The 23,148-nt window shown below is 40.8% G+C and overlaps 1 protein-coding gene across 1 annotated transcript in view; it reads right to left on the bottom strand.

Annotated features, from left to right (window-relative positions):
• TDP1 (tyrosyl-DNA phosphodiesterase 1) overlaps positions 1–23,148 on the bottom strand; it is an 86,222-nt gene that overhangs the window by 51,084 nt on the left and 11,990 nt on the right. The window contains exons 6-13 of the mRNA XM_044918093.1: positions 20,797–20,831; positions 15,907–15,999; positions 12,325–12,492; positions 11,805–11,883; positions 9,559–9,738; positions 8,701–8,749; positions 6,612–6,678; positions 4,900–5,007 (exon numbers count right to left, since the gene is read on the bottom strand). Coding sequence (XP_044774028.1) covers positions 4,900–5,007; positions 6,612–6,678; positions 8,701–8,749; positions 9,559–9,738; positions 11,805–11,883; positions 12,325–12,492; positions 15,907–15,999; positions 20,797–20,831 — 779 coding nt within the window. The remainder of the gene's footprint in view (positions 1–4,899; positions 5,008–6,611; positions 6,679–8,700; positions 8,750–9,558; positions 9,739–11,804; positions 11,884–12,324; positions 12,493–15,906; positions 16,000–20,796; positions 20,832–23,148) is intronic.

Genomic DNA, 23,148 nt, shown 5'->3' on the forward strand with positions numbered 1-23,148 from the left:
CAATGCCAAGGAGCGCTCTGGATTTTAGCATATAGGAAGTGGGGGGAAACTGAACATGGGACAGGGAGAAAAATTCATGTTTCTGAAAGATGGTCTTCGACAACTAGGAAAAGGAAAGGTGGCCTGGGAAGTGGACCACGTGTGTGATGGCCCGCAGAGAGGCAATCACTTGACAAGTCCAGGTACAATCTGACTCGGTAATTTCAGAGATCAGAAAAGTAAAGTCTGAGACATTGTAAGAATGAACAGCTTTGGGGCGCCTGGGTGGCTCAGTCGTTAAGCGTCTGCCTTCGGCTCAGGTCATGGTCCCAGGGTCCTGGGATCGAGCCCCGCATCGAGCTCCCTGCTCCGCGGGAAGCCTGCTTCTCCCTCTCCCACTCCCCCTGCTTGTATTCCTGCTCTCGCTGTGTCTCTCTGTCAAATGAATAAATAAAATCTTTAAAAAAAAAAAAAGAATGAACAGCTTTGATTATCCTATCCAAAGCATCCACATGCCCACCTCAAGCACGGAATCGATCTCTTCTTATTTTAATTACTTCTGTATCTGGCTTCTGACATCAGAGATAAGATTTAGGTAGTGCCTTTAAGATTCTTAGGTTTTGTTTTTTTCAGATTTTATTTGTCAGAGACAGAGATAACACGGGCAAGCACCCACGCACAAGCAGGGAAAAGTGGCAGGCAGAGGGAGAAGCAGGCTCCCTGTTGAGCTAGGAGCCCGATGCGGGGCTCTATCCCAGGACCCTGGGATTATGACCTGAGCCGAAGGCAGATGCTTAACCGGCTGAGCCACCCAGGTGTCCTGATGTTTGTTTTTTATCCCAAGTGCCCTGCATTCACAAGAGGAAGGACCTCAGTAAATGCTGCAGAATGCTCAAAGGAAGGAATAGCAAGAGGACAGCTGGGCTGTAAGCCTGAGGATAAAAGAGTGGGCAGGTGCCACCAGGGCCAAAATGGATGTTGGGAAGGAAATATCCTTCTAGGTAAGAGCTCAGTTTGGGATGTTCTAACTTTGAGAGAAGGTGGCAAACCAAGAAACAAAAAAAAAAAAAAAGGGAGTTCCTGGTAGATGTCACTTATATTTCAGAACTACATTTTTCCTTATTGTAGAAGGGCTGAGAGTGGGCTCTAAGTATTTTCTAAACTACTACTTCAGTTATGTCAGATATTCTTTAATACTGGGATGCTATGTTTTTTTTTTTTCCATACCACAATCAAAGTAAAGTGATGCAGTTTCTTTTGACCCGTCTTCACAGAAAATAGGTACACTATCGGCTGTTAAGAGTGGCATCAGAAAGTTGAGGTGAAGAGTGCCAGCTGTGGAGCCAAATTCCGTGGGTTCAAATCCTGCTTCCACAACTCACTACTGTGTCACTGTGGGCAGCCTACTTAACCATTCTCCAAGTCCCCATGGGGCAGTTGTGAAAATTAAATGAACACAAAGTGCTTAGAACAGTGTCTGTTACGTTGAAATCACCGAGTAATTGTTGTACCTTTTTATATATCTGATAAGTTGATAGTTTTTAGCCTAGGTATTCCAGAATAAAATTAGAAGCCACAAATCCATGACAAGTTTCAAATTCTTAACAAATTAACTTCCAAGTCAGAATTTAGTAATAGCCAGTCAATATGAAAGCAGTCATTCACATAACACAAAACCAACAAATATTAAATGAATAAACAGTGAATGCTTTCTGCACTTAACATAATGGTGCCCTAGCTTAAGAAAATCCATTCTGAAGGTGTAGGAATCTCTTTTCTTTCATCTAACTGCAGATTCACTCAGATGTTCCCTGAAAACCCCATGTACTTTTCCAGCTCTGCGGCCTCTGCGTCCCCTTCCTCTGCTTAGAGTCACCTTCCAGTCATCTGGTTTATTTACTCTTAGGCATGCTTCCGGGCCTACCTGAGATACCATTGCCCTAGCTTTAGTGCATCTCTGACCCACCCTGACCCCACCCCAACCAGATAATACATTTGTAAAGGTGCATTCACCAGATCCTTACACAGGTAAACAACTAGTATACAGTGTCCCATTTCTTCTTGCAGCCTCTGCGTGGCATGGGTCATGTCTTGCTTTGTATTCCCAGAGCTCAACGAATGCCATCATTATACTCGACTACAAAAACTTTGCCTTTAGACAAGGATTATTGTTAATCTCAACCTCCCTTCATACCCCTAAAACAGGATCAGTAAATACCCAACTTGAGTGAAGTACATCCATCTTTTCACTCTACTGAGGAAAACAATTCCCAAATAAACAGTAAATTCAACTTGTCCAATGATGTAGAAAGAGACTCAAGGCTACATTTCTCTAGGCAACAGTTTTCCCAGCAGGATAACATAATGCTAGACAAGACCACTTTTACCAAATAACTGACATATTTCTTTATATGGCTTTTCCTACATTGGTTAAAATCCTATCTGATTTTTCTCGAAGTTGGAAGGATAGCCTTCAAGTTCAATTCAACCTTCATGCAAAGTGGCATGATTGCAGGAAGAACCTCGACTACTCCCCCAAAAAATGAATATATACTGGGTAGAGCCCTAGAACATGACCCATACTGTTAGAGAATTCTGTCACACCAGATTGAGAAAAATGTCTAATTTAAGGTATTAGACACAAAACAAAATAACATTCATGTAAATAAACACAAAACATTCAGTCCTTGGGACGAATGATGGCCCACTACTCAAGTATATCCAAAAGTAGCATTTTAGAATTGCAAGCAGGTAGGTAATTCACCTAGTCTTACGGACTCATCATCAGGGTATGCAGGAAGTGACTGTCACACAGCCTCACGATGGGGCAGAAGCAATATAAAAAGCCAGGCTTTTAATACTGCAACTTAGCAACATGGTTTCCTTTTTTACTACTTGCAACTTAATAATGTGGCTTAACAGACAATTATTGAACAGATGAGCTGACGCTGAAATGTAGTTTCTGAAAATCCAATTCCTTTGGATTATGTTCAAGGGTCCGTAATATATCCAAATTTATGTTCTTGTTGGTTAGCTTTGATTTCTCATCACTAAGCCAGGAATATTTAAATAATTTAGCTTAGGGAACGTGGGTGGCTCAGTTGGTTAAGAGTCTGCCTTCGGGTCAGTCATGCTCCCAGGGTCCTGGGATCGAGCCCTGCATTGGGTTCCCTGCTCGGCTGGGAGCCTGCTTCTCCCTCTGCCTGCTGCTCCCCCTGCTTGTGCTCTCTCTCTGACAAATAAATAATATCTGAAAAAAAAAAAAAATTTTTAGCTTAAAGTGTGAAAATTGGGAGAGGGATTAACAACAATCCCACACTTACCAAGGCAACTAGGGATTGAACTTGCCCGAGGATGAGGCCACATACATTTTAGAGGTTTCTCTTCTCCCTGGCACTACCTGTCTCAGGCAATGACTTCTCTACCCAGGCAATCTCTAATTCAGGTCTTCACACCCAGGAAACCTACTTCAGAAGCCAAAGTTTCTCTTCTTTAAAGACACACAGCAAAGAAATGTGTACCAATTCCCCTGGCCATCCTTCAGTCTTGACAGTGAAGCCTGAACTAGCATAATCACAGCTGTCGTGTCCTGCGGTCTGTTATGTCAGATGCACGGAGCCTCGAGCAGCTCATTTAACTCTAACAAACCCAAAAGGCAGCCATTGCTTTTCCCTTTTTTTTTTTTAAGATTTTATTTATTTATTTTTTAGAGAGCGAGCGAGAGAGAAACAGCATGAGAGGGGAGAGGGTCAGAGGGAGAAGCAGGCTCCCCGCTGAGCCGGGAGCCCGATGTGGGACTCGATCCCAGGACCCTGGGATCATGACCTGAGCCGAAGGCAGACGCTTAACGACTGAGCCACCCAGGCGCCCGCTTTTCCCATTTTAAAGAATAGGAAACAGACTCAGATTAAATACATTTCACAAGTTCACAGAGCTAGTAAATGACAGAAGAGCATCTTAAATCTTCAGTACTCAAATGTATGTTTTTCTATTATACTATGGTGCCTCAAAAACTTTGCAGAAGCCCACTGTTGCATCTGATGTATACCACTAACACTATTCAGCTCACAGTTCCTTACCCTGAGCCAGGTAAAAAGTGTTACCACTAATTTCCATAAGCTAGGGAAGGGACTTGGTTTTGCTTCTAATTGGCTTTTTTAAAAGTTGCTTCATGAGTTTAAATTTTTGTTTCAAAGTTTTTTCATTAAATTACTCTGTCATACCTTAATTATTACTAACGACATTAATTGTCTTATTAAATCATTAAGAGATGCCTAATGGCCTTTGGACAGACTAGGAGTTAGAACTAAAGTTCTAGTCCAGTTCTCTTTTTCCAAGAGCACAGCAATCTACCTTGCTATAAAAATAGACACAAGGATGCTTAGTAGGTAAGGCATTTCCTTTAAGGGGTAATGAAAATTCTGAAATTATAGTGATTGTTGCACAATTCTGTGAGTATACTAAATCATTGAATTGCAGACTAAATAGGTGAATCTTAAAGTGTTAATTATTTAATAAAGATGTTAAAAAAAACACTTAAGAGACTTGATCAGTCAAATGTTAATTACCTAAGAGAAAGTAATTAAGGAATACTAATTTTACCATATCATTTTTGTTCTGTATTTACCCCAAATGTTAACTTGCCTAATTCCTACTATTGAAGTATTAAGTTTAACAAGAGTAAATGCAGACTTTATGAAGACCTCATAAATATCAAGACTCATAGAATCAGGCAATGATAACAGGCACTAGAAAGGGGTAAGTAATAAGCCTCTTAAATAAGGATCAGAAGACATACACACTCTGAAAACTAAATGACAATTTACAAAACCATTTTTTGGAAACCCATTTGGTATTCAGAGCAGGAGTTACAAACACATTTTAAAAGTTCTTCCCACCAAGACTATAAGGACTACTTACCTTGTGACAAGGAACCAAGCAATCTGACTGAAGTCTGGAGAGGGTCTCATATATGTTTTAATATGTGGCATAGCATTGCTGCGGCCAGATGTGTCAGCCGACCATTTGCTAGTGACAGGAAAGACCCATTACCAGTAAGAAAATATAAACCTGTCATAATCCTAGTATTAGGAAACTTCATGAAAAGCAAAATCCTATAATCTAAACAGTGGGTACACAGTTCTCTGATGGGACCTCTAATATTTTATTAAACTCTGTTTGAGAGCAGTATAATAAAACACTGTAACCCTTTGGTATCTAGCCTTACCGTTTTTTTTTTTGTTTGTTTTGCCAGTAAGACATGTATATATTCATGTCTATTACTTCTGTTGTGTTTTCAACTGCATATGTGCATGTCTTGTCTCCTACGTGGACTATGAGTTCCTTAAAAGGAGGAATCATGCTCCCACAGTGCATTACCAAGTACGGGCTCAGGAAGTTTGTTGAAAAAAAGTACAAAATGGGGGAAAATGCCAACAGGATGAATATTAAAACAATGTTAAAAAGCAGGAGGATGGGGCACCTGGGTGGCTCAGTGGGTTAAGTGTCTGCCTTCAGCTCAAGTCATGATCTCAGGGTCCTGGGATCGAGTCCTGCATTGGGATCCCTGCTCAGCAGGGAGCCTGCTTCTCCCTCTCCCTCTGCTGCTCCCCCTGCTTTTGTGTTTTCTGTGTCAAATAAAATCTTAAAAAAAAAAAAAAAAAAAAAAAAGAGGATAATTTGGAAACACTTCAGTCCAAGGCTAACATTTACCTGTCAGTATTGCAGGACTGAGGTTCTGTAGGAAGAGAGGGCCTACCATCATGAGGCAACAATCCTTTCTTGCAAAAAGGCTAAGACCAGAATTAGGATTATGTAGATTGTTCCTTCAATCATTAAATTCACTTGAATGACTCGTGAAAGGAGCTCATCAATATAAAGAAATGTTCTCTGTAAGGAATAACCTCCCAACGGGGGCCCACAGGGACACACGGACGGGCCCACAAGGACACAGTGAATTAGCCTGCAAGCTACTGAGATGCAATCTGCCTGTTTCCAGCCGCCAAGTGTAACACATGCCTGAAGCAAGCAGGAAACTGCACTGGCCTAGAACAGTCAGAGTGTGCCCACTGGAACAAGAGGAGGATGAAAGACAATCCCTTCACCTGCCCATTCAACCATTTACTGAGCCCTTACAACAAACCAAATACGATCCCATGTCCTGGACAAAGAGTGGTGTGGACTCCACCCACGGCAAGCTTGCAGTCATACAGTACGTGCATGTACATGTGCAGACAGAAGAATTATAATCTGGAAATATGAGCTAAAATGTTGCTGAATCACTATGTCGTACACCTGAAACTAATGTAAGACGGTGTGTCAATTATACTCAAATAACATTTTTTAAAAATGCTACTTACATAAATTCTAAATTACCCATCATCATCTTTATTTTTTTTCTTTGAGGGCCAATATTTAAATACAAACCTCACAGATCAGTTTTATCCTTTGGTATTAAAAACCTATTTCAAATAATGTTCAAAACCTTGTTTTAAGTTATTTCTATCACTAACATATGCAGATGAAAAAATACAGCTGTATTATGTAAGGTTCTTTTTTAAAAGAACACACTGACATAAATAACATTCATATTTCTGAAGAAGCAATAGCAGCATTCTAAACCAATTACTTACTGAAAATAGGAATGGAGCCAGTTCTGTTTTTCAGCTGTCTGGATGCTATAGGGAAGAGAACCCCCAGCTTTTAAAAGAAGAAAACAAGTATTACAGAAAATAATTTTAGGATCCTTCATTAAGAATCTACAGTAAACACTGAAAAAACAAAACCACTTCCTATTTCATCTTATGGAAAGAAAGAAAAGGTCTACACTTGTATTAGGTATGTTCCCTCAGTGGGGTTTCCTTTCTGAGGGATACATGTTAAATGATAAATGTTTACAATCTGAAAAGAGGTATTAATCACTTGGGGGTGGTAATTTAAACATTAATAACAGCACAGATTCGAAGTATCTGAAAAACTACCTGAAGAACTCTGGCCTATCCTGCAGTCCTCATGCAGGCGAGAAATCCTTACCCCATTTTGGTCTGGAGCATCTCCATTTCTGCCCAAGAGCAGGACACTTGGGAAGGTAGACTTAGATGAAAACTCAGTTCCTGCTTCCTTTACCCTTTACATTCTGCTATTTCCAAGCAGAGTTTGTATTAGCTAAACATTCTTACAAATGGAATAGAGTCATCACTAAAATTAAAATATTCAGGGGCACCTGGGTAGTACAGTTGGTTAAGTGTCTAACTCGGTTTCGGCTCCAGTCACGATCTCAGGGTCATGAGATCGGGGCCTGCATTGGGCTCCCTGCTCAATGGGGAGTGTGCTTGAGAGCTCTCTCTCTCTCTCTCTCTCCCCCTCTGCTCCTCCTGCTCATGTTGTCTCTCTCAAACATACAAATCTTAAAAAAGTTCAGTAAACAGTTGCTTTTAAAAAGCAATGCTAAAATCCATATTCCCGCATCAAAAGTAGAGATACAGTTCCAAGTGGAAACACAATTAGTAACCAGTTTTTGTTCATCTTAGGAGGAAAGTTCTATTGTAGATTCACCACTGACTTTCCAAACACATGTTGGAACTTCTCCATAAATAATCTATATCCCAAAAAGGGCTTTAAATTTCTGAGTCATCACAAGGCATGTTGTATCCTCTACTACAAATAACTAAAAAACGTATTTAGGGCCAGTTACAAAATAGTTTTATGGAAAACACCGTGTTCTTCCCCATTAAAAAGCACATTTTGAATGAATCTAGTGTATCAGAACTGGAGAAAGGAGAAGACAAAAACTAACCAAAACCTCACCATGTCTGAGTCTCAGTGAAATGATTTTGGCTTTGCCATTAGGTAGCAGCAAATGGGCTGATACACTACACTCCAAACCTTACTAAGATTTTTCTGGCAGGGTCACATCTAGTTTGACAAGCAATAAATGGACTAAATTAGTCTAATTCAGAGCATTCTGCTTCCAGCCACAAGCAAATGCCAATCAGATTTCTTTTTTCCAGTGACAAACCCTACTTGGGTTTTTGGTTATTGCCTCCTGAATGTGTTATCTGGAGGGCTGCTGGATTCCAAATAAAAGTTCAGTGTCTAGCACTGTATAAGGAAAATAGCAAAGTTGAAAGTCGCCTACAAAATCATCCTAGGCATTTACAGATGAAGTGCTTTAGAAAGGACAAGTATCAACTAGGTAACACCAAAGGTTCATCCCAAAACTAAACAGAAGTTCTGTACCTTAAATATACCTGTGATTCAAAATTGGAAGAACCACACAGAGCCACAGACACAAGCAGGGAGAATATGGAGAGAGAGAGATCAGAGAAAGGCATGTCAGAATTTCTCTGGAAAGGCAGTACACAGCAGGGAAAGGTGGTTTTATTCGGACAGCCAACCAACCTGTTGGACAACCAACCTGTTGCTGGCAGAAGGGACCACCTTACTTGTGGAAATGAGAACAAGTCCTCACAGTGTTACTGTGAGGATTCAGTAACACACTAAAATTGCCCAAAAGCATGGAACCATCTTTGGGACATAGTACTACTCGATATTACCTATTTCCATGATTCTTAGCCAATTAAGGGAAAATATTCTCCAAATTTCTAACCAGTTCTTTTCTCAAGGAGAATGGCATTTTTATTACTTGTTTTAAAAAGTTTACCAGGGCATTTATGAAAGATACACCAAAAAAATGCAACTGAGACAGTCTCCAACAATTACCTGGATATCCTTCTAAGCTGGTTCGCACATTTTCCACAGAAGGATAGATCTAAAAATAAAGGAAAAAAAATTTTTAAAAAAAGGAAAAATACAAAATAACACTCAAAATGTACCATGTTAAAGAAACTTTCTTAAAAAGAATGTTTTTAAGATGAAAATCTCAATTAGAAAGATTTCATTTAGGGACGCCTGGGTGGCTCAGTTGGTTAAGTGTCTGCTTTCGGCTCAGGTCATGATCCCAGGGTCCTGGGATCGAGTCCCACATCAGGCTCCTTGCTCAGCAGGGAGCCTGCTTCTCCCTCACCCTCTGCCGCTACCCCCCAGCTCATGCTCTGACAATTAATAAAATCTTAAAAAAAAAAATTTCATTTAAAAACTTAGAAAATGCACTTTAAATTTTAAGAATTTCCATCTTATGAAAAAAATGTAACTTCTAGCAACTACAGGAAGCATATATATTCAATGAAAAAACTTCCATTTCAGTTTTTCTCTTAAAAATGCCAAATTAACACTGAGTTCAATGCAAAATTAATTATTAATTCAAAAGTCTCTAATTAATAATGCTCATAATTCTGCTGGCAAGGCTTATCAAATATTTTTTTCTTTGGCTTGAGAACCTGAAGGAAGGAATGGAAAAATCACAGGCTAGTATGTAGCTGAAATGGAGCTCTGCAGAGAGCAGCACCTTCCCAGCACCAGAGGATTCAAGGGCCACTTGATCACACACGATGGTGCTAATGTACTGTTGTTTCCATGCAAGAATCACTGATTAAAACCTCTATGGGGGGAGGATGGATTCTCATGCTTCTCTGGGACTAGAGAATAAACACGATCAAGTGAGGTAGGACAGGCACTCACCAGATGAAGAGGAACGGAACTTCTCCCTGGGGTCCAGCTTTCCTTCCCCAGTGTCACCAAGCTTTCTTTAAACTCAGAACACAACCATTTCGAGTCATCAGCTCCCATAGACCCAATGCTTGAAAACTGACCTACGATTGGCCAAGACTCTCCTTTAGGACAGGCATGCTCTTTCAGAAGCTGTGAACAGAAAAATTTTTAACAATTCAGAATATGATTTTCTGTCCTTAGAACCCCTAATCAACAGAAAAATGCTGAAAATATTACATATCAATTTCATACTTTTTTCTTTGGAAAATATTCTTTAAATACTAAAAACAGGGCGCCTGGGTGGCTCAGTTGGTTAAGCGACTGCCTTCAGCTCAGGTCATGATCCTGGAGTCCCTGGATCGAGTCCCGCATCGGGCTTCCTGCTCGGCAGGGAGTCTGCTTCATCCTCTGACCCTATCCCCTCCCAGGTGTTCTCTCTCTCTCATTCTCTCTCTCAAATAAATAAAAATAAAAAATTTAAAAAAATAAAATTAAAAAAAATACTAAAAACATTTTAATGGAGTAGGTGGACAGAAGTATTCTTCTAAAATTCTTTGATCTGTATTAAAGCAAAACCAATTTTCTTAAAAGATCCCTTTTAGTAGGAATGTCAGATAAACCACTGACCTGCCATATGAAATGAGATTTTTGCCTTGAAATAATACCTAAAAAAATACAAACTACTGTATATTTTGACTTCCATCATTTGAAAGAGATTTAACACTTGGGCTCCACGTAGTGATGCTCTAAAAAATAAATAAATAAATAAAACAGTGTATTTATGTATATATACAGAGCACCCTAAGCACTACAGGGAGCCTCATCTGCATTTCCCGCTTTGATACTTAACACAAAGCTGCAGAAACAACTCAAAAATATTTGGAGATTTTATCTACTTAAACATGTACTGTGTGTTTACTACCAAGAGGCTGAAGAAAAATAAGCCACAGTTCCTGTCCCAATGGAGCGCATTGTTTAATTTCATATGTATTATTTTTCTTAACACAGCTTTAGTATTATAAAAGCCTAGTTCTCAGTTTCTGCCCTCCTGCAGCATGGTGTAAGAAATAGGACTGAACTGACAGCTACAAGACCCAGTTTCTGTTCTGGTGCTCAGCCCCTGATCGGCTACCTGGCCCTGGACATGTCCCTGGGCTTCCATTTATAGGTCAGTGAAACACAAGTCTGACCACTCGCATCTTCCCTGGAAGGCAGCTGTGTTGCAACAGGAGCTTGTGAGAGGTGGTCTGGAAACCAAGATGCTCTTTATCCTCCAGGAAGACTGATTCTACACACCATGTGCTAGCATCTAGCCTGTCTCAACCATCCCGTCACAAACTGAGAGCCACCAACCAGCACACTGAAGGCTCAACATGTGCCTTGCCTTCTCTAAGTTCGTCTAATCCTTACGCAATTTTCTGAGTGAAGTACGGTTGTTATGCCATTTTATAGAGGAGAGGCAGGTCATATGACTTGTTAACAGGTGAGGATTTGAACCCAGGTCTGGGAATCTACCTCCAAGCTATCCACTCAGCCAGTGTGCTCTAATGCCTTCTCTAGGCCAAGAAATGAGGATGTTGGCTTCCAGATCTTATGTTTTCAGCTGTGGTCTCATTTCAAAAAAGCAAATTAAGATAAAGTTTCATTAACCAAGGGTTAATTCTTACATGACAAATACTTCACAGAAAAAGGTAAAGCTTTTACGAGAGCCACATAGGGAATTTATTAGTGTCATTAATGTATCTCCTAAACAGATGAAGAAAATCATCATCTTTAACTTGTTTGCTGTTTTAATTTGTTAGAGACTTTTCTTCATCATTTTCATACCACCAGCAAAGGCCTCTTCTGTAATAACTCTTAAAGGCCCTGGTTTAGTAAACAAAATACATTATAGTACTATTTACTCAATTGTACTTTTCTGTTCTTTGTTGAATTTGTATGTTAAAAACCCTTCAGATCCTGAAATCAAAAGCTACAAGAGCTGCATGAATGAGAAATCTATAATAACTAAAAAAGTCCTTATACTTTTGCCATTTAGAGCAGTCTACACCTCTAAAAGACAAAACATTAAAAAGTAATTACTGAAAACTATAACCAGACAATTTATCAAGAGCCTGTTCACCCAGAATTGTGCTAGTTATAATGAAGCTGCCATCAAAATATACAATTATAAATGAACAATATATATTAATTTAAAAAATAGTAAAAATTGTTACCTTTCTAAGCCTAAAATGTCCCCAATTATCTTTCTGACTTCCTTGAAAGCGCCCTGGGGTTGATCCAATAAGATAAACACTAAAAGGATATAAAATACAAGTTATAGAACAGAGTGATGTAATTTGTGGACCCCCAAATCACAAAATACACACAAAAACTAATGTTACCATGAGATGTTCTAAGAGACCACCTATTTTTTGAGGTGACTCCTCAGAACAGTAATCGTTACTCAAACTAATTTTCAAGCACATCAACTCATGGTGGAACATTCACGAGGTATAAGGTGCCGGCAATGAAATCAGTCACTTTAGGAGTACTCCAGAGGGAGGCTTATGGTGAGCAAGACAATTACTGGCCTCCACTTTAGCACCTCAGACCTAGGAGATGCAGAGAGTGAGAGAATCTGCTCTCATGTTACGAAGGACAGCCAAATATTCTACCTCTTTCCACTGCAGATACTGTGTGGCTCTCAAGGTATTCACCCACTTTAAGAATCCCGAAATGCTAAACACCACATACTTGGTTTCAGAGAGATCATGCTTGTGGATGGTATCTATCCACTCCTTGAGTGAAGGAGCATTATAAGCCATCAAGTAGCTGATGAGATCAGCTTTAAAATGTGTTGTTGATTCTCCTGATGTGTGGGTTCCATTGGTAATTCGTGGGTATAAAGGGCTCAACCATATTCTGGAACAGAAAAAAAATAACTGAACAGTCAGGAAAAGAACGGATTACAATGATACCTGTGTTGACTACATTTTCACCCTAAGGAAGAGGCGAATCACATTTCCTGTGTCCACATGGTAAGTAGAGGATCCTTAGGGAACATGAAGCATAAATCCCATCACACCACTCCAACGGCTTCCATGATATTCAGAATGATTTTTCAATACTTCACCATGAATTTAGGACCCAGTAAAATCGGGCCTTTGCCCACCTCTCAACTCAATGCTCTTTGCTCCCTCTTTGACCACACCTTCCTTATTCTTTACCCCCGTCCCCTACCTTCATACTGCTAAGACCCTGTGACAACGGTTAATAGCTGCACTAATTGTCACAGCAAATCCATACCACCTGTAGTAACCCCAGCAAGCTACACCCATGTAGCTCTTCAACCAAATGGAAAAAAGTTACCTACACTAAGAAAAATGTATATACAAATCTATTTACAATAAATAAACCCATTTTCATGATATATATGCTATAGCCGTTTGAGATATTTGCATATCCTGTACTTTTCTGGCATCTGCAATGAGTAGATACCACATTTAATGCTATTACATTTATACTAACCTCAGACTTTCAAATAACTTAGTAAACAACATATTAAAGACATCTTTCATTTCGCCAATTCTCCTCAAAGGAGGACAATTCCGTTCACCCAAACTTCTATACACCCACAAGTGGCAAAAGCATATCTAAACCCAATCCTTCTATGATGCGCTCCATGAGAGATCACAAACAAGTATGGCTTCAAACCTCGTGCTCAGTTTCAACTGCAAACTGATTTTGCAGTTGAAACTGCAAAAATAACTAACCGGGTTAGTAGTCCTGCATCACAGGTCATGTGTGCCTCACACGTGAGATAATGAACAACGTCCAGGCTTAAACAAGCACTAAGGATATATTTGCTGTTACTACCTTTCCGCTTCTGTGGCTATCCCACTGCAGTTCTACCCATTAAGCCCAAAGAGAAACTGTCCAACTCCTTTCACCTGGCAACCCTCAAAGGAGACTGGCGAGATGCAGGCCACCAGGGCAGGAAGCATCCAGAATCATAAGGGTCCTGCACGTACAGCTTCTGAAACGCATACGTTTCTAGCAGGGTGGCATGTCATACCTTCCCTTCCCACCTTGAGGAGACCCCTTGTACAAGGGGTAACATGTGCGACAAGGACTACAGCCCAAGTTCTGGGGCCAGATCTGCTTCTAACTGGCTGTGTCATTTGGCACCAGCCCAACCACCTCTGTGAGCACCTGCCTCTCTACGTGTAAAATGAGCACACTGGGCTGGATGGATGTGTCAGTCTCTCCCTCACAAATAGCAATTCAGAGCCCACAGGCTGCTGGACTCCTCCTAGATTACAGGCTCACTCACAACCATGTCTGGATGAGGAACAAGAAAGATGACGACTTTCTAAACCAGGATTCGGAGATGTGAGGTGTTTTAGCACTTGACAAAGTAAAATGTGAAATTATCGTGGGCCAAATAATTTTAAAAGTGAGAAATTAAAAGGCAGACCAAGCAGCAGCTGAAAAGGATGGCTGAAACACTTGTATAGCAGAAGAGGACCAGAGCATAACTAGCAGACCAATCATGAGAATTACACAAAAGGACTACTTTTAAACATTTAAAAATTATAACCCACAACACAAAAATGCAAATTTGAGATTAGAATCTAGACTCACTGTGGGATAATAGTATCCTACTTGAAGGTGGCTGGCAGAGAGAAATTGGAGATTTCATACCCTTGATACTTTAAGTTTGAAACCATGTGAAGCTAGAAACTAGTTAATATAAAGAATTAAAAAAGAAAAAAAATTTTCCCATAATGGAAAAAAAACCTGAACACCTGAATCATTATCCTTAATCCCTTCCCCACAGCAGCCATCTTGGAAAGACCTAAAGAAGCATGGCTCAAGCTTCTGACTCCAAAAAGAGTTGGGGGCCATGGGTGGGATTCTTTCTTTGAGCCACATAAGACTCATTGCCAACTTGATAAACTCCATTATGACTCATGAGTTTCAAAACCCAACCCAGCAGCTAAGCAGCTGCAGGAGTAGCAAAGGTGTAGTTAACTCTAAATTCAGTTGATCAAGAGTCCTCCTGTGGCTGAGGCTTTTAGACAGTGGTGATCCCCTCCACCCTGAACCAGCTGGAATTAACTGCATTTTGAGAAGCAGATTTTAAGTGGGACACTTGAAAACTGGAACATGTTTACAGAAAAACTATCAGCACTGGGGGTGGGGCTCTAAGCCACTTGCTAGGGGAGTGAAGAGAGAGCTAGAGATGTTGGGCTCAGGGAAGAGCTGCTTTCCAAACTAGAAGGACTGTCTGAAAGGGGAGAGGGTACTCTTGTTCTACACAGCAGTGGAGTCGAACCAAGCCCACAGGACGGAGTCTAGAAGGTCCTGCATTTCAGTTCAACCTAAGATGTGGCTTGGGCTCTGCCAGAGCTAGCATGTCCTGAAATTAAAGAGTTCTACCCAGCCTGGGCAGTGACAGGGAGCATAAGGCTGGGGAGGAGAGTGGAGAATATGGGAACTATGAAAGGTGCTAGATGAATGCTTGAGTTTCTTCTAACCCTGGAGAATGCAGAGATGTACAAAATGGCTTAAAAAAATGGAAATGAAAGCCAACCAGAAGGAAGAGCTTACCAAGTGGGAGAACAATGCTTAAAACTTGATTTGAGCAAATCCCCAAAACAAAACAAAACAACCAACCCCCTCTTCTAAAAAGGATTCAAAGACTAGATCTAGCATAAGTATACCAAGGACAAAGGATTAATAATAACAAAAAAAGCACGAAAAAATTTCAAATTCAATTTTTCTCTTGGTGATTCATGACCATATGACCATATTAAAGGCTTAGACACCAGATTTCTTTCATGGAAAAATAAACTGAGGATGACAGGAAGTTTTAGCATATGATTAACCACTAAGTTTCCCTTCACTACCATTTGGGAAATGGCAAGCAAGAGTATAGTGGGTTCCGGGGCAAGTTACTGATGGGTCTCACCAAAAAATGGGTTCAGACCTTACATTTCATACCATCTTTCCTGCCTCAGATCCTCTGCATATGCTGTTCCCTGTGCCTGGCTGCAGTGTGTATAATCCCATTTTTGTAAAAGCTAGGGAAAAAAAAAGTATTTCTGTTTACACATGTAATAGCCATGGATATGTATGTACTAAACTGTTAGCGCTCGTTCAGAGTCGGCCTGGGGCAGGGGCAGTAGTAAAATACTATTTCCATGTAGGTCTCTTTTCTATGCCACATGTGAGGGTGTTTTTTTTTTTTTTTTTTTTTTTTTTTTAAAGAGTATAAGAAAAAGGGAATGCCACCCACAGCCACTGCTGTGAAGTAACTAGAAGCCTACAAACCCCTGAGTCTTCTGGTGCCAGTCAGCATGGATAAGGTTGGAGGTGTGGATGACAAGCCGGAGGCCTTCTTCGTACAGCAGTAACATCATTTTCCTTTAAGAACAGAGAAGAGACCAAAAGCATTAACACTACTTTTAAAATATGTACTATTTTTCTAGGGCAAATATCACAGCTAAAGGATTTCTTAGACCCTTCTAATACTCAAACTTAACATTTATAATCTTCATTTATTCTACACATTATTAAAATCAAAGTCTATTTAAGAGATAGGTAGAAAACCACCTTCCAAAATGCTCTGAGTATCGGTAAATGAACTTTTGCCTCATCCTGCCCACATGGCCAAGCCTGACACTCCAAGCCCTTACCCTTATCTATTATCTGCTACTATTCGGGATGATGGAAAGCTTCTTGTCCAGTGTTTTTCAAAGTATGGTCACAACCTTCTGCTACATCATGGCTAGCATTTTTTTAGGAAGTTGCAATAAAGGGGCGCCTGGGTGGCTTAGTCAGTTAAGCATCTGACTCGATTTTGGCTTAGGTCATGATCTCAGGGTCGTTAGGATCAAGCCCCACGCTGGGCTCTGTGCTCAACAGAGAGTCTGCTTAAGATTCTCTCTCCTTCTGCCCCTCCTGCTTACGCTCTCTAAAATACATATTTTTTAAAAAAATTGCAATGAAGTTAGAAACTGAAAAATATATTGTAGATACTTAAATAACTGGTTTTAGCACATGAGTATGGACACGTGTAACAGACTAAAATGTACGCTGTATTTTTTAATGTGAGCTGCGGCTTAGAAAAGTTTGAAAATGCTTCACTATCCTAAGACTGATCTTTTCTCATACTCCACAAATGCCATACTCATCACCAATGCATTTCTGGCCTTGAAATAAATCTTTCCTTTTCTTCATTTACTCAAATCAGACCCAGTTGAATCCTCCCTTTGCCACGGGCCTTCCTTCCCCAGGCCTCCAGTCATCAGAGTTCTCATATTTTAATTCTAGCGAGAGAAGGAATAGGATACAAATAAGAGCTTTCTACTTGAAGCTGAAAGACCTGTTCCAATCATCAGTTGGAGGCCATAGGACCCTAAGGAAGTCACTCTGTCCCCTCAGTTTCTCATTTACAAAAAAAAGGGTAAACCCCTTCCCTGCTGCATAGGGTTGCAAGAAGGAAATGTAACATGCGTTCGTGAAACAAACTCTCACACGTGTGCATTTCCAGGACTCCTTCAGTGTCTTGCTTCATTTTTTCATCTACTGCTGGAGGGCTTTTGGCCTCCCAATTGTTTCCTAATTATTTCAGGAATCTAAGTTCTCTCCCTGTAACTAGAAATTCACTCCTCAAGACAGTCACTCTGCCTTATTTCCACTGGGGCCAAAATGCTACTTAATACCTACTGATGTCAGTTCACGCATGGGGGGTGAAATGAACCACTGGTTCTCTCCAAACCAACAATACCGTGAACAGTATTTGGACAGGATGAGGTTAACATAAAAAGATAATGCAAAGAATAGAGAATGAGATATTTAGCTCTTGCCAAAATGAGAAGTTAATCGAAGCTGGCAAACAGTAAGTTAATGCAAAGCTGGAGAAGTGACAGCTGCTGAACCCATTTTTTCTCCATTTATGAAACGTGCTCCCTGAAATCTGGGCAGATTTACACACACAGTTGCCAAATTAGCAGCTGACTGTAATTAAGAATAAGGCCAGTTATGAATTCAAGATGTAAGTTTCACAAATATTTCCATTAATCAAGGCATCAATTATCAGGAAAATCATGTACTGCTGTCAGTGAATCCTACCCAACGGAATTGGGAACTATTCTAAGGAGAGCCATCATCTCGGACAAAATGGCATGAGCTAATAAAAATCACAATTAAAAATGGATAAAGGATAAGAAAGGAGGTCTCCCTTGAAGAAACGCTGCCCTCCCTATCACCTGTTGTGGGGGCAGCAAAAGGGATTATTTCCCAATCTGGAGCTACTCGTGTAAAGCGGGGAGAACACAAAGGTCTGCAGAGCACCTACGTGCCAGGCCCGCCAGCAGCTCTCCAGAACAGCAACACACCAAATCCCCACAGCAATCCAGGAGGTGTTAACAGTCGCCTTCTACAACTGCAGAATCTACGGCTGGGTAGGCAATGGGAATGATCAAGGTTCCCGACTGAGCCAGAAGAACTTGTCTGGACCACATGGGCTGGGATCTTTCTCTCACTGTGCACAGTTTCCACAGGGAAGAACGGGGCCGAGGACACTTCACACAACTGGTGAGTGGGTGGACGGGCAGACAATGTGGGCTAGGGGAGATGAAGGACTAAGTCATGTGTGCTGGGTGGCCGGCTACAGAAGCAAGCAGAAAGGGGTGCCTTGACCACCCTGCAGTCTGCCACTGGCTCCCAGTTAGACATTCCCATTTGGCAGCTTTGGCTTCCTTCCTTCCCCGCTATTGATTCTCAGGGCCAGAAGTACTTTCGCTCCCAGCTCTGGGGGACACTGAAAAGCTTCCGAATTCTAAAGCACTGGGTGACAGGCCCTGGGACTGCATGGCATCCTACAGAGACATGGATAAAGCACGTTTATTGTACCTAACAGGGATGATGATGATGGGGGCTACATCTTGGTGGTCTTCGGATGCTCTGTGCACAGTACATGGTCAATACATGCTTGCTAAAGTGAACGTCAAAGACTACTCCCTATTTACTGCAGTAGCTACACTCTCAAGTTGGGGAGGCACGTGACACCCCAGCACCAGGAGCTAGAAGGTTTCCTCCTCTTTCTAACTCCTATAATTTCGCCTCTCTCACCCCAACACTAAGAGCTAGAAGAACTCTTAAGTCTCAAAACACTAGAACTGTGTCTCAATATTTAATGAATTCTTTAAAAAAATTTTTTAAATGAGCAACTGAGTAACTTCAAGACATGAGTTTAATCTCCTACAAGATACTGGCATTTTAACAATATGTAAACTACACAGACTATGTGGCTGGGAAGGACTCTGTTGTAACTGCTTCCCTAGGCATTTACAACTCCAAGTGAGTAACTCTGCTGGGTTCAACCCGCTAAGTGTGTGTGTGTAACAGGGGTGAGGTGGAAGAGTAGACCAAAGGAAACTAGCTGTTTTAGCTGTAAACAAACGAGAATAAAAACTTAAATGAGTTCTAGTCCTGTCTTCAACAATAGCTAGAAGGTAACTGCTTATCTACTCAGGACCTCTATATAATGAAAAGGACGGACCAAATAATTTGTTAAATAGCATAAAAAAAAGGATAGCCCCTCTAGGATCAATCAAATGTCACTGTGCTAGATCCTGGCCAGGCCCAACACGCTCAGTCCCTCACAAGACTTACAGTGTAACTGAAATGAAGATGGAAGACACAGGCTCTCCTATGTGCCAGCACGTAACTGCAGCATGATTACACCCAATGTGGACTGCTGGCTCAGAATGTGTGGCTAGTGCAGGAAGCTGGCACTAAGGATCTAGCAAATCATGTCCAGGGCCCAAATGGGGGGCAGTAGTTTAGAATCAGTAAGGTATTTATGCTAGGGGTCCAGCTAAGGGCAGTGGGCTAGGATCCATTCAGTGCTATCCACTGCTGGCAGAATGTCTACTTAGGACAGGTTGACTATTGCCATCCACCACCAGGCTCTCCTGTGATGCAGGGAGGGGAGTCTAAGATACCTATTCAGTCTATTCAAGGCTATTTTGTATCCTTTGCTGAAGTTAGCATCCTGTGACCTCAGTGCTACATAAAGAGTTTATACCTGAGCTAAATGCTTAAAGTTTACAACAATCCTCAAACCCTATCCTGTTAGAGGCTACTAATTAGGGATGGCTGGTAAACACCGCAACATTTACTCAAGGGGATCTAAGACCAGATAATGTAGGGTTGAAAGGCATCCTTTTATGAAATGGCTCAACTCTTCCCGCTCTGGTTCCTTTTTAAAACAGGCTGTATGCTTCAAACTGTATTTTGCTAAAGAAAGATGAACACATTTCCTTATTTCAAGTCACCATAACATCAAGAAAACAATGGCCACAGCAAGACTCAGGACTAACATTCCTCCTATGAGATCCCTTGTTGCCCTAGAGATGGACACCTGAAGGAATCTGCTTGCAATACCAACCCATTTCCACCACTGGTCTCAAAGATGAGGCTTTGTCACATTCTTTTGACAAATCCTTTCTAGAGAAATGTGATTTATAAAAATATTGAAAGAGGGACAACCATATCTTATTCTTTCTCATTTATAGAACAATTATGTAAAAAGGCTCAAAGAGCTGTAAGACTCATGGCAGCAGAACAGGAGTCAAACTGATCATTAGGTACGTGTCAGGTAGGAAGTAATAGTTTTTCCTGTCTGGTTTACAACATCTCAAAATTATTCTAAAAGGAACTTCTCAGAAGTCTTGAGCAGGGATAGGCAGCAGCCTCTCAAGTTAACAACTTTGTAAAATAACTTTTCTTTCTATCACAGCATGAGGCTGACCTAACAATATTCTATTTAATGCAACTCAGCATCTGAAGAGATCACCAGACTTTTTTTTTAAGGTAGTAGAATCCACAGACTCATGACTGACACATACAGTCATCCATAACCATGGACCATACAACCACCAAATATTCCCCCCAAGCTGGCTATAAGAAATGTCCTGAATAGAAAGAAAGCAGAAACCACATCACAGATTCAGATTTTCATGTTGATAGCCAGAATCCCAGGACTTTGTCTTAAGGCCATTAGTAAACAGTTCCACTGCCTCTACTTTTTACTGACAGATTCTTTTCCCTGGCAAAACTGTCACCTGTGAGTTCCTTCAAAAGCACTTTTGGAGTCGCCTCCTTGGCTCTCCTAAAAATCATACCCTCCCCCATCTCAAAAAATTTGCTTACGTGTGGTGTGTTCCAAATGCAATATCCAACTTTGCCTAGGATGAAAAAGAAGTTGAGTCACTTATTTTTAACAAACCGAATGAATATCCCTATCTATTGGAAATTAAGTTAGAAAAGGTTCAGGTCCACTTTGTTTTGAATTGTTTTTACTGCCCTCTAGTGGACAAGCCCTGGACTGACACTACAACTTTTATAATCCTACCCAGTGAGGCTCATTAAGACTTTGTTAGCCAGAATGATTTGATACATAATCCATTTTTAATTACAGTAATCAGAAGCAAGAAGCCAGATATTAGTTGCCAAAAAAAACCAAATGAGACCCTATGCAAAATTTTAAGATATTTGGCTTATACAGAAATTAACATATCAGAAAGTTTCTAGACCATATATTTAAAAAAATGTGGTAGCAGCATACATTGATGTTAAAACAGAAGTTCTCTTATATTGACAACCTAGCAAGTGCTGAAAAGAGATAATGTATTCAATCTATTTCCTATTACAAAATGATACCTTTACAAACAAACAGGAGTGGGTGGAGAATTAAAACATTTTTATCTAACATCCAATATAGCAAGACCTTGGTTAAGCAGAATATGCCTGAAGATGTAGGCTATGAAAGAGTTAAACAGAAATGCCAAACCAGCTCAACAGTGAGGAATGCGGGTGTAGGGACACAAATCCCATCCTTACAACTCTGGGCCACTTTGAAAAATACTTAAGTCTCTATGCCTCGTCTTTCTCCTCTTTACAATGAGGGTGCTGTTAGGGGATTCAGAGTTTTAGGAGCAAAGGAGACAATTACATGAACTGTCTAGAAAATAGGGCCTGCATGGGGTAAGCACTCTACAAATGGAACCAAGTGCTACTATAATCAAGCTCCCTGCCCCAACAGGGCAGAGGGATGGACCTGTATGCTGGAGGCAGAAAGAGGCAATTGGAACACAGGGGAGTATGACACAGCCCATCTTGGGGATGCTCAGATAGGTGGCCCCGCTCACTACATTCTTAAGCTCAGTGTTTGGGGACACTCACAGACCAGATTCATTTGTATGTTCTGGCTACACAAATGAAGAGAGATCAGGGAATAGTAGGTCTTTAAAATTACACAATTAGAATGAAAACTGCCTCTCTGTAAACTGATACTTAGCTCAAAAAATGCAATGGTCAAGAGACTTGGCTTCCGAGTTTAGTTTTGCTATAAGCTGTTTGCTCTTGGGCAAGTCTAAGCACAAGGATATTAACTTGAATAGGTAATAGTTAATGGATGCTTTTTGGGCAAATGCACCAAAAATCCTTGGCACAAAAACCCAGTGAAAAAGACTATTAGCAACCCATCTTAAAGATAAACAAATTAGGCTTACAGAAGTGATGGGCCCAGAAGGACATAGTGGGTAGAGAACTGCAGAACCCAAGCAGTTTGAACCTTGACCACCACAAGGCCTCAATCTCTAGCCTCAGGTCCCATATGTGCAAAATGGGAGCATCTGCTGCTTCTTTGACTAGTATGCCTCAGCTTCATCAAGTAACACTATGCTGCCCCCCCCCCCAAAAAAAACCCAAGAATTCATTTTACAGACAAGATGTAACAATATTTCAACAGGTCAGGATGGGGCCACAAATCTATACTTCAGACTAGAAATGGGACCATCTGAAAAGCTCCTCACTCGTGGGAAAGACGACCACGCCCTCTAGTGGCGGGCCTGGAGCACACCACACACATGCCACACACTAGCCCTACTTTTCAGTACAAGGAGCTAGTATCTGAAAAAGACTATTTCCATTGATTTAATGACTGGTTTTTAGGATTCCTGTGTTATCTTCCACCCACAATTAGTCTTATGAGTATTATCCTACTGCAGTTAAACCTCCTCTTTTGGAAGCAAAAGCAAACTATGGGATTTTAGGCAACCACCAAGCAGAGGCTTACCTAGGTGTAGAAGGTGAGCCACAAATATGTTGGATAAGAGTGACTTTTAAAACTCCAACTATATAGGGCGCCTGGGTGGCTCAGTTGGTTAAGCGACTGCCTTCAGCTCAGGTCATGATCCTGGATCCTGGGATCGAGTCCCGCATCGGGCTCCCCGCTCAGCGGGGAGTCTGCTTCTCCCTCTGACCCTCCCCTCTCTCATGCTCTATCTCATTCTCTCTCTTAAATAAATAAATAAAATCTTAAAAAAAAAAAGATTAAAACTCCAACTATATAAAGTACTGTGGGTTAAATCATAGGAAAAATTTAAGACCAGTTTAAGGTTGATCCGACTGAGGTTTCTCCCTTTGAATCTTTAAAAATAACCACATATACACAGATAACGTTTTATAGTTGAAAGAAAATCAAAATGAGTTGGAATTTTT

This window comes from Neomonachus schauinslandi, chromosome 9 (genome assembly GCF_002201575.2).
Source record: "Neomonachus schauinslandi chromosome 9, ASM220157v2, whole genome shotgun sequence".
Lineage (NCBI taxonomy): Eukaryota > Metazoa > Chordata > Mammalia > Carnivora > Phocidae > Neomonachus > Neomonachus schauinslandi.